At 35.7% G+C, this 12,272-nt stretch overlaps 2 protein-coding genes across 2 annotated transcripts; one reads left to right on the top strand and one right to left on the bottom strand.

Annotated features, from left to right (window-relative positions):
- Positions 1–2,226: 2,226 nt before the first annotated feature.
- LOC125812971 (uncharacterized) lies at positions 2,227–3,446 on the top strand. Its single transcript, XM_049492453.1, has one exon. The coding sequence runs from the start codon at positions 2,231–2,233 to the stop codon at positions 3,308–3,310; it is 1,080 nt and encodes a 359-aa protein (XP_049348410.1). The 5' UTR covers positions 2,227–2,230; the 3' UTR covers positions 3,311–3,446.
- A 263-nt stretch (positions 3,447–3,709) lies between these two features.
- LOC125813608 (NADH dehydrogenase [ubiquinone] iron-sulfur protein 4, mitochondrial-like) lies at positions 3,710–11,973 on the bottom strand. The gene is given in 6 exon segments (XM_049493085.1): positions 3,710–3,817; positions 3,941–3,967; positions 6,080–6,209; positions 6,514–6,602; positions 11,793–11,811; positions 11,813–11,973. Coding segments are annotated over 6 exon segments (492 nt in total). The 5' UTR covers positions 11,932–11,973.
- Between the last annotated feature and the right edge of the window lie 299 nt (positions 11,974–12,272).

Raw genomic sequence — 12,272 nt, 5'->3', positions numbered from 1 at the left:
CAAAAAGAAAAAACAATGCATTTTATTTTTCGTTTTGATTCTGAATATATCGTATTATCTACGTAGAATAAGGCGTGGCAGACATTGAATTTATTAAAGTCAAATCAATGAACCAACATCGAGTGAGGAAATATTAAGTTCAAATAAAATATATATTTTCTTTTGTCATCATACTAATTTGAATAAGAGTTTAAATTATACTAACCGTTCATCTAAAATATTAATTATTTATAATAATAATATTATTTTAAATCAATCTCAAAAGGTGAAAAAAAAAAAAAAACAATCAATATAGATAAAGTGTATTATAAACAAGGGAAACTTACTCAGATGATAAAAACTTCTTACTCTCAATTTTAACATTATAAGTTCAATAATCAAGAAATTGAAAAGATGAGAGCCGTGCGATTTCCAAAAAAAACAAGCATAGTATATGACCGTAATTCAAAATGTATTACACCAAAATCGTAAAATGATAGCACTAAAAGGAATATCACGAAGGCACGCTTTACAAGTAATCAAGTGAGTATTATTAAAAAGGAACTTAGCTTTTTCCTATGAGGTGCCACATGTAACATCCTGGAGTAATCTCCTCCAATCACAGCAAACTTTTATTCAGCAATAGCAAAAACATTTCGAAACAAACACATATTTTAATTTATTTCTTTTTTACTACGCATTAAATTTAAATTCTTTAAATTTTATAGTTTTAAATTAAATATATATAATATTCTTTAAAAAATGAATATTATGATCATAATATGTCACATAAAATATTGAAATTAAGAAAAAAAATTAAAATAATTATCTTTTAAACGAATTAAAAAGACTACAAAAAAACCCATAGAAAAAGACCGAAGTCGGAACCAGAGGCTTTTTTTCATCTGGTATAACTTACTGACCACAATTTCTAACTCTTGTTTTCTCGATTTCATTAACATGTTAACGCACACCTTTTGTTTATAATTCTTTAGTCTTAACCTTTACATATTACTCTATCTTTTAATGACACCTTTTAAAATAATAACATGACAATTGACATGTGTTAATGCTGCTTTACTTATAAACACATAATTTCTTTACACATATATTTTCTAATTTATTGGTTAACCTATATGTGAGTACTAATTTAACCAGCCTGTCGTATCAAATGAAGTGTAAGAATATAAATCGTTAACAACCTTAAAAAGCGAATAATGTGACTATGAAGATTTATTTCGTACTTCCCTAGTTTTCTGAAGAAGAAACTAAATAACTAGTAACTTACTAAACAACTTCCTGAAAAAAAAGTTCACAAATAATTTTCATGTAGTTTACAAACAACTTTGTGAAATAGTTTACACACAACTCATAAGTTGCTTTGCAAGCAACCTTTTAAAGTAACTTACTCAAATAACTTACAAACATCTTCTTTCTTTTCATAAAAATAGATAGCTTATTTACTTTTCTTTTCATTTTTTTACCTTCGAATTCACAATCTATGTAATTTTCTAAAAACTAATTAAAAGTCTTGGTAAGGCAAAAGATTTCAGTACATTGAACCTCTTTCTTTTTTTTCAAGAGGCAGAGAGGGAACCAAAAAGAACAAAATTCTGATAGGTGTAGGCATGCATGAGATCCACGTCAACACGCGTTGTCCCACAAAAGGCCCTTTCTCTTCGGTGCAATGAGATGAGCGCCCACCGTCTGATTGGTAAGCAGCCCACTGCCTCACCCCAACTTATTAACTCAAAAAAAACAAAACTTATTCTTTTTTCATATCCGTTATGCTTTTTTAATTAATAGTACATAAATTCATCCTTCAAATATGATAAAAAAGCAAAATGGGTAATTAGTAATGAGTGAAGATTTTAAGGAGGTGTCTTTTCTTTTTTGATACTACTTTTTCATTCATAACCGAAGGGAGAGACAGCTAGGAGTAAGGCTTAGGGTGTGATAAGTGTAAAGCATGCATGCAAGTTCAAAACTCTCTTGTAATCCCACATGTCCTTTTTTGTTTTAAAGTAGCTCAAACACGTACCCACCGTATGTTTCCAAGTGTCATTTCAACCTGTTCTCTTCTTTCATGTTTTGCCCTTTTCTTATTGGCTTATATCACCCTTCTTATACCTCTTACTCTAGTCCCACTAATTTTCCCTCAACTCTCCTCTCTATTTTTCTGAATTTGGTTCTTTTTTTTTTGGTTGTTGTTAAGAGGAAAAGGGTTCTTTTTTATTCAAAAAAAAAAAAAATGATGCAGACTTTGAATCCTTACCCTTCAACCTCAAAAACAGCTGAGATCATGGCTAGATACAGGCCAATAGCACCAAAGCCTGAGGCTCCAACTAGTCCTGTTTCTGAGGATAATCCTACTGGATTGCCCCCAAATATTCAAAAGTCTCCTTTCTTGAGGAATGTATGGCCTCAATTGCAAGCAAGGCCAACAAGGACTAGGAAGAGAGGAAGGACTGCCCTTGGTCCACCTTCTATGAAAAGAGCCAGAGCTAATTACTTTCCTGCTGGCCAATTTCCTACTTATCAGGTGATGGCTGCTTCTCCTTCTTATAGACCAAATGTGGTTCCCCAGTTCACTTTAATCCCAAATCTTCTCCCTCTTAAATGTGGTTTGGGTACCTCTGTTACAACTCCATCAAATTCCATAACACTCCCTCTTATGGCTTGTACTACCACTACTCTTCCTATGCTAGTAGAGAAAAACTCTGGAGAGGAAATTAGAGGAATCGATTTGAATTTGGCAGCTGATTGCCCTGAAGAATTAGATTTCATGCCCCAATTGCAAGGTCCTAAGACCCCTGGCCCGGGTGTTATAACCCCGCAGCCAGTTCGCCCAGTTGGGTCAAGTATTTCCATTGGGTGTATCAATGAGGAGGAAGCTCCAGAGGGTGGTGGAACAAACAAAAAAATTATGAAGAAACCAGAGGAGGTGGAGGAAGAAGTTGAAGCAGAGGCTTTGCCAGCTGTAATATCGGACTCGAATAACAAAGTAAGGCTCACAAATGCAGCATACAAAGAGATGGTGGGTCAACCTGAATGTTGCTGGCTGGACTACATGGTTGGGAATGTATGCAAGAGAATTGGTGGGGAAGTGATACTTGAGTTCTTGGATTCATCTTGCAGTGTGCCAATGTCATCTGATGGATTCAATTGCTGGGTGAAGATAGAATGGGGAGCTGCACAAGGGAAAAAGAATTCAGTCAAAGCTTTCTGCAATGCTGTGAAGTTAGCTTGCCAGTCCAAAGATTATGTCTTTGAGTGGAGGTTCCATACCACAGATGATGATGCTCCCGAATCAGCTGCTTCCAATATTTAAACAGTTTTTTTGTCAATTGTATATACAGTTTAACTAGTTTAAATGTTGTAAAATGCCGGTTAAAAACTTATGCAATATAGTAGCAGCATATAGAAAGTAGGAAAATTAGGGTAGTTCAATTATGTTTAATAGTTATTTCCAGCTTAAGAGTATAAAGCTATGTGTCAATTGTCAAGTGTATGCGTCTTCTTTCTTTTTGTTCTCCGTCTGTGCATATGCATATTTTACTAGGTTAGCACATCAATAAACAAAACAGACAACAGACTAAAGTTTCGAATGCATAGTTAATGTAATATGTTTTTCTTATTGGAGGATGATTATTTGATGGCAAAAGAATATTATTGGCCGAATACGTGTTAGAATTCCAATGATAAAAGGATCTCCATCTAGCAGAAGTTTCTAGCATCTCTTGAAGGCAGCGGTGGCATTTGATTTTTGAAGTTGCCACCAAAAATAGAGTTGAGTGGGACCCTTCCATTTGAAGTTGTCTGCATATGATTTTGATTTGACTCTAACCAGAAATAGAGTTGATAGACATAAAATTCACTGTATCTAGCTAGACACGTATAAAACTCCACTTCAAGAACAAGTATGATTGAGAATGCTTTATTTTAAGGGTAGTCTTGGATTTAATAATGGTGTATGAAACTTCTTTGACTATACGTAATCAACTTCCTATAATAGATTTAATTTGGTAAAATCTGACTTATTTAACTGTAGATAGATTGATTCATCTTTAAATATTCTAAAGTTAATGTAACGACATTGTCAGAGAAAAAGTTGACAAGAAGTTTGGAGACTCGAATTGTGGTTTTCTTGGAAGATTTGGAGGTGGCATCTCTCAGGATCGCTGGAAAGATTGGGAGGTGGGGTCTCTCACGACTACATTACATGGAAGGGACGGTAGAATGGAACTTCTATGTAAACGCAACGGCTCAAACTAATTAGTGACCTAAAGTTAAAAATAAATCAAAGGCTTAACTTTTAATTATTTTTATTTTTTTTCTATCTAAGATTCAAAGTTATTTTTTTATTTTTGATAAAAAAAACTTTATTTTTCTATGGTCTTAAACTAAAGATATATATATATATCAAAATATTTTTTAATCTTATGGTCTTAAACCTATCATGTGAATGTTAAATTTAAAAGCTGATAAAAAAAAAGAAATATTCTTTAATGTTTCGAAATAAACTAAAAAAGATAAATAAACTAAAAAATATATTGGTACATTGTGTGTGTGTGGTGGGTGGAGGAGAGATGGTAGTGGAGGGGACTGCTTCCAAATAAATGAAGCCCCTTCCTCCAGCGGTTGGGCCCCGAGATAGGGAAAAGGCCTCTTCTTTCCTATCGAAAGAGGATACGATGGGGATGGGGGTATAGGGCTTTCCCAATTGGATGAAAAAAATATCTGGAAGTCTAAATCCCGTACGAAGTTAAACTGTTTTAACTGTTTTATGTGGCTGTTGGCTGTTTTATGTGGCTGCTGGCCCATGACGCATATCTCACACACGATACCTACAGAAAAGAGGGTGTAATTTATGCCGCAGGTGCTTCATGTGTAATAGCCAGGTGGTGTACAGCAGTCCTTTTTTTTTGCAATGTCCAGTGGTTGGTCCTCTTTTTTAAGCTCTCCAAGCAACTATAGTTAAGCCACCCACAATTAGGAGCTACTAACCAGTTAAAATTCTGGGGGTACCTCTTGAGAAGATTTGGTATACCATCCCGCCCGCTTATAGTGGAGCTTGTGGAAGTAAAAAATGACAAATGTTTTGAAGGATAGTCGGTTAGTAGAGTTGAGTAAAGTCATTTATCTAATTTTTGGAGTTAGTTCCTCATGGTCACTCAACTTAATGAAATTACCTAATAAAGTCATTTATATTTTTTTTGTTCCAATAAAATCACTCAAATTCATACAAATATCTTATAAATTAACAATTTCTAGAAAACTACTTAGAAGTGAGTTGAAATGGTTTTGAATATAAACCACTCACCTTCCAGACCATATATCTTAGAAGCTTGAGTGACCATTCGACAACTCACTGTTGATAATCCAGAAGCGCTCATCCATTCATTTTAGAAGCTTGAATGATAGAAGGGATTCTATGGTGATGTGTGCCTGTGTATAAGGTGAATGTTAAACAAAGCTCTGTACATTAGACTGCAAACACAACCAACAAAATTGGCCTTGGGGTACATAGTTGAGCTAGTGTATTATGTAGTGACAATGCCTGCTTATAATGTCAATGTTAAACGAGGCTCTGTATATCAGACTCCAAACAAGACCAACAAAATTGACCTTGGAACATAGTCAAGCTAATGTATCATGTAGTAACAATTAGAACGAAATCAATTTGACATTCAAGTTCTAATGAAGCCAAACTCTATGAAATCAGTACTTCAGCATTAAAGTTATTAGTCATTCCAGAAGATAAGTCCGGGCTGGCTCTCTTTCGATTTCTTCTCTAGAAATCTGATCAACTTGATATCTTTCATCACGGTTTTCTCTTTCACTAATTTAACTAATAAATACCTCAAGAACTCTTGAAGAAACTCTTAAGAGAAGTACTATCCATATTCTGGTACTCTTTCTACATCACAATCTTGGAAGCATGCAATGCAAGTCCAAAACCTTTTCTAATCCCACATGTCTGTTACAGGGAAATAACAACAGATTGTCTAAAAGCACAATAAGATCTCTGATGCAATATATTTATAAAGGAAACAAGAAAATTGGACAGTGTAGCGTTCAAAAGGACTTACAGTCATACAATGTACTCCCAACCATGTTTCTCAGCAAATGCATTTGTTGCGTCTACACTATCAAACGATAACCCTGCCTCACCAACGTATGATAAAGGGTCTCCTGTGGATGTCCATCCAATCAATGGATTTTCCCACCTAAAAGATGCGATCAAACAGATACTTGGCTACAGTTCTATTAATTAAAAATAGTATCAGAAACAAAATATCTACATCGGCAAAACAGAGGCAGTTTTTGAAATTGCACTGTTTTAGAGACCTGAGATGCTGGGCATGCTGAAAAAAATGCTTACGAGAGTACCAACACTTAGGGAAAAAGTTCTCGCATAGAGAAATACAAGTTCCAAGGATTTGTTGCATCGATAATACTTAAATATCCAAAGTGTTCTCAGAGAATAAAATATAAATGTTTTATCATGAAAAGGTAAAGAGTGATGGGTACTTCTGTGTAGACAAGAAATTTGTTTTCCACTTCCCAACCTTTCCAGAGCCTTGTTGAGTTGCAATTCTTGCAGGTGAATAAACAATGACCTGAAGAATCAATGTTCAAGAAAAAGTTAGTCTATCCACAGATCCATTAACTGACCAGCAAAATAAGTAGGCATATTTGTCAATGAACTCAAGAGGTATGACCTATATATTGCTTCAGATGAAAAAAAAGGCTAAATAACTAATATAACCAAATGCCTATGTTTCATCCGGAAGAATAAGAACAGGAATTTCCAGTAAACTGTGAACTCTAGAGGTATGACCTATATATTGCTTCAGATGAAAAAAACAAAGGCTAAATAACTAATATAACCAAATGCCTAAGTTTCATCTGGAAGAATAAGAACAGTAATTTCCAGTAAGCTGTTGAGAATGGCATGCTCGATTCCTCAGTATCTGCATCTGCTTCTTTTGTCTAGAAAGGGAAGGGGAAAGTGAAGATGATGAGGACATCATCGAGGGAAATTCAAATTGGGGAAAAATACATGTGTACAGACCACATACCCTTTATCCCCACAAGAGAACACGTGCACTCATCTCAGCAAATTTGTGCAATTTGAGTTGGAGCAAATCTCAGTCGTATGATGAGAATAAAGGACAGCTAGGAATAGATAATAAAGGGTCCACTAGAGTTGGTTAATTTGTTATAGACTAGGCAATAGAATTAAGGAGCTCATTAGCTCATCCTCTGAATTTATTCACAAACATTCATCTCCCGGAAAAGGGTCAAAATTGCCCCCGAACTATATGAAATAGACCATTTATACCCTTCGTTACATTTTGGGGTAAAAAATGCCCCTGCTGTTATCGTAAGAGACCACAAATACCCTCAAGAGTTAACACCCCAAATTTTTGTTAACGTGGCAAGCCACGTGGGACTAATCCTTCCACCTAAGCATTGTCAACTAGGATTCACTACAAAAGAACTACACCTTTAGCGGGCAACAACAGTCGCCACAAAAGCCCAGAAAATTGTCACTAAAAGTTTTAACATTAAATTCTAATTTTGTGTTTTTTTCTTCATTGTTTTTAAAAAACCAAATATGATATCGATTAAGTAGGAGTTTGAAGACACTATATGTTTTATTTTTATGTCATATGTAAATGTATAAAATGTACAATGATGCATTATATATATATATAGTAGGAGATTTGAATCGAGAAGTAATTTTGATTATTTTTCGTAATAATATTGGATGTTTTTAATATGGATATTGCAAGTTATTTATTTTAGAAAACTAGGTCGCAATTGAAAATTAATTATCATATTTTTTGTTGAAAAAATAGGTTTTACTAGCGAATGGTTGTTGGAGCCTTAGTCGCCACTAAAAATCACTCATAACCTTTAGTGGCAATATTTTGGGATTTTGTGGCGACTTTGTCGCCACTAAAAGTCAAGTTCTTTTGTAGTGAATCTTAGTTGGCAATGCTTAGGTGGAGGGATTAGTCCCATGTGGCTTGCCACGTCACTAAAAAATTGGAGTGTTAACTCTTGAGGGTATTTGTGGTCTCCTCGGATAACTGCGGGGGTATTTTTGATCCCAAAATGTAATGGAGGGTATAAGTGGTCTATTTCACATAGTTCAGGGGCAATTTTGACCCTTTTCCGTTCATCTCCTATTTCTACCATTCAGTAGAGAGCACAAACAGCCTACTTATTTATCTGACTATATGTGCAATGTAGTTTTTCTTATTAATCTTAATCTTGTTTTACATCTTTTATCACTCCTCCTGCGTACCCTTTTTCAACACTTTCTTCAGTTAATCAAAAAGTTCTTAATTTTGTTTCTACTATGGCTGAACCATCTACATATGCACAAGTTGCTACGCACCCTGGGTGGCAGCAGGCTATGGCATGTGAACTTGAAGCCTTGGAGGCTTAACAAGACTTGGAAGTAGTTCAACTACCTCAAGGGAAAAAATACTCCCCTTGTAAGTGGGTGTTCAAAAAAAAAAAAAGCAAAGGTATGATGAGAGTCTTGAAAGATTAAAGGCAAAACTTGTTGTTAGGGATGATATCCAAAGAGAATGTGTGGATTTCAATGAAAGCTTCTCCCCAATTGTGAAGATGACCACCATAAGATGCATTTTATCTATAGCAGTCAAAAGAGGTTGGCCTTTATCACGATTGGATGTTAATAATGCATTTTTACATGGTAAATTACAAGAAGAGGTCTATATGAGGTTTCCCCCGGAATGTCTTCTCGTAGTCCTAATCATGTTTGAAAGCTTGGGAAATCTCTCTATGATTCAAGACATGATTCATGCCAATGGTATTCTAAGCTTACTTCTGCTCTCAATTTCAAGGGATTTATTTCCTCTATAAATGATTAGTCCTTATTTTTTTTAAAGGATGATGATTCAATTTCTTAAGTTGTTGTTTATGTGGATGAGACATTATTTTGACCGGTAACAACTCAGATGAACTCACTCTACTCAAAACATTCCTTGATACTGAATTAAAATCAAGGATCTTGGGGACTTACATTATTTTTTTGGGACTTGAGATTTTAAGGCAGCCTCATGGTCTCATTATTACTCGGCAGAAGTACACTTTGGAGCTCCTTTCCGAATATGATTGCTCCCATCTGCCACTTGTTTCTTCACCTCTTGATCCTACAACAAAATTACAAGCTCATTATGGAGATAATTTGATAGATCCTACTTGTTATGGACGATTTACTGGCAAATTGATTTACCTCACTCATAGTCGACCAAATATTTGCTATGCAGTGCAGCATCTCTCTCAGTATATACAGGGTCCCTGGACATCTCATTTTTCAGCTGCACTGCGAGTTCTTCAATACCTCAGGAACAATCCCAGTCAAGGTCTGTTTCTGGCAAGTGATCTTTCTGTCAAATTGGTTGCTTTCGCGATGCAGATTGGGGATCGTGTGTCGATTTGCGTTGATCAGTCAGTTGATTTTTTGTCACTCTTGGAAGCTCACCTGTTTCTTGGAAGCCAAAAAGAACAGGTTTCCATTTCCTTATCCTCAGCGGGAGCTGAGTATCGCTCCATGAGAAGAGTTGTGGCTGATATGACATGGCTCAATTGTCTTCTTGCTGATATGGGATCTCCGACTCTGATTTACTCCGATAGCCACTTCATACGGAAAACAATTCCTCACACGCCTGATTTCTCTGTCTTATGTTCTGGCCTCTTCTCAGGTCGCCGATCCCTTCCCCAAAGCCCTATCTGGGCCATCTCACCACACCGTTCTAGGCAAATTGGGGATCTCTCCTTGCCCGTTCAACTTGAGGGGGTGAAGGGGTGAGGATGAGAATGGTATGCTCTATTCCTCAGTATCTGCGTCTGCTTCTTCTTTTTTTATGACAAGGAAAACCCGCAGCCTAACCCTTTGGGTGCGCACAGGATAAAACCCCCACTCCTATGCAATAGCTCGCAAACCACATAGGAGAGGTAACCCGCACTAGGCAAGCCTGGTGCGACGAGCTCGACCTAGAAGGCAAACCCCTTGCTTTCGCTGGCAAGGGGTTTCGAACTTGAGACCTCCAACATGGAAGTCCCAAGCTCAAACCACTTGCGTCTGCTTCTTCAGTCAAGAAAGGAAAGGGGAAAGTGAAAATGACGACAACAACCCCATCGATGGAAATTCAAATTGGGGAAAAATACATGTGTTAAAAGACCAAATACCCTTCATTCCCACAAGTGAACACGTATACTCCATCACAACAAATTTAAGTAATTTGTGCTAGAGCAAATCTCAGCCGTATGATGTGAATAAAGGACAACTAGGAATAGATAGTAAGCAGTAATGAATTGCAGTGTTTCCATGGTTAACACTCAAAATTAGAAAACGTGCAAAAACCACTGACAACTAAGCATCCCAATCTCTCCCTATTTCGTTAGAAAAAAGAAGGCAGAACTAAAGAACAAACAGGAAATACTTGAATTTGTTCTCAAATATGTTTCTGGAGATCTTCTTGACAAGAACTATATAAAGTAATGGAGTTAATAGCTTTGACAAGAAATATAAAAAATTTCAAATGGAACTAAGTTGATATAAATATATGCAAAAATTCTATATCGATGCCTACTTTATTTCAAGTTAACAACGTTCCCTTTATTGGCTTACAGACGAGCGTATCTGCAGTTTGTCAACCAATCTAAGTTACATAATGCAGAACAAAAAGTTGCCAAATTCACGTACACCAATAGTACTCAAAACTTGTTCTTACACACTTTACATGCACCTTAAGAGAGACATACAATGTGAGTCAAACAAATTGAGATGGAAATATTTTTTATCAGTAATTTGAGATGGAAATATTACGAGTTAGCAGGACCAAAAAGTGTGCTAAGTAACTTCCTAATGTCTTCAGCCACTACGCTTGGGGTACGCGACTCAACATAGTAAATACCTTAAAATTTATCATATCTTCTCATTAACTACTGTGAATTAGTAGTGAATAAAGAAAACTCAGATAACTACATTACTAGTCTATAAAGTTCTCTACTTGATGGCAGGGGTATAACTTGAGGCAAATAAACTGTATATACAACTCTCGTTAGTCTTTAGTGCTCACCATTGATTGAGACACAAATTGGAGAAAATTGACACGTAGAGCATAATGTGCCTATGATTTATTCCTTAATAAATGAAATGTGAAATCTATGAGCAGGTTGATGTTACTAACTACTCACACTATAATATTCTTTCTATCTCAAAAAGAATAAACAAGATTTAAAGTAGGAGAACCAAACTATGTACTCCTAATTATTATTTTTATAACTGTGGTGCCTGAGCCAGCTTCCGACTATTTCCATGGTATACCTACCGTCTCCCACCAGCAACATGAAGTCTCCGTTTAAATTCTAGCAAAGACCAAAATACTGCTGATTTCTTCCTTATTTTTTTGTTTACATTCCTACATCAGTTATATATTTATTTTTAAAAAAATAACATATTTAAAAATTACATAAAATTATAAAGAGTATCATTAGTGGTTAATTTGATTAGGTATTAGCTCAGAATCTGCTCATGAAAGCAAAATTCACAATATTTCTTCACAATGAAACATAAAATACTCAGTGTGTAAGTTTAATTTAGAATCAACATCATAAAACGACCTAACTCCTGAGTATTTCCAAATATTGAACTTGAAATTCGAACAGCAGACAAGTAATTAAGAGTATTGTAGAGGAATTTAGCACGAATAAAAAAGCAACAATGACGATTCACAGTAGAATAAGGTTGATGAAGTACGTACTCTGCGACGACGATGTTCCTGGCGAATTCTAGACTGTGTCTACTTGACCAGGTTTGATTTCGACGAAGAAGAAAACCTCGTCGAAGAAACCTGTGAAGATCGGATAGACTGTGAATGGACGCCGGAGAAAACTCGCCATTGCAGAACGAAATCGTGTGAAATTACGCTATGAATGAGCGGGAAACAGCTGAAATGGACAAATTAGTTTCTGGCAAGTGCTACTGCTTTGTTGGCCTAAGAAGGTTCCAGCTCCTGCTTTTGGGCTTCATTTGGGCCATTCTCTGTTTTGGGCCAAATTAATATTTCAGGGTCAAAATTCATTTAAATGATAATCTCTGCTAGTAAAGAAATGGTAAGAGACGCCTATGGAAACAATTGAAACACACAAACTGATTTTGGTCACCATTGTTTAAGTATTACTTTTTCCGTTCTAAAATAAGTGTCATTTTAGAAATTCAAGACAAAGCCAACAATTATTTC

The sequence above is a fragment of the Solanum verrucosum genome, unplaced genomic scaffold (assembly GCF_900185275.1).
Source record: "Solanum verrucosum unplaced genomic scaffold, falcon-dt-bn FXZP01000235.1, whole genome shotgun sequence".
NCBI lineage: Eukaryota > Viridiplantae > Streptophyta > Magnoliopsida > Solanales > Solanaceae > Solanum > Solanum verrucosum.
This window is presented reverse-complemented; position numbering and strand designations above follow the sequence as displayed.

Coding starts and splice junctions, on each gene's coding strand:
- LOC125812971 (XM_049492453.1), top strand. CDS start 2,231: ATGATGCAGACTTTGAATCCTTACCCTTCAACCTCAAAAACAGCTGAG.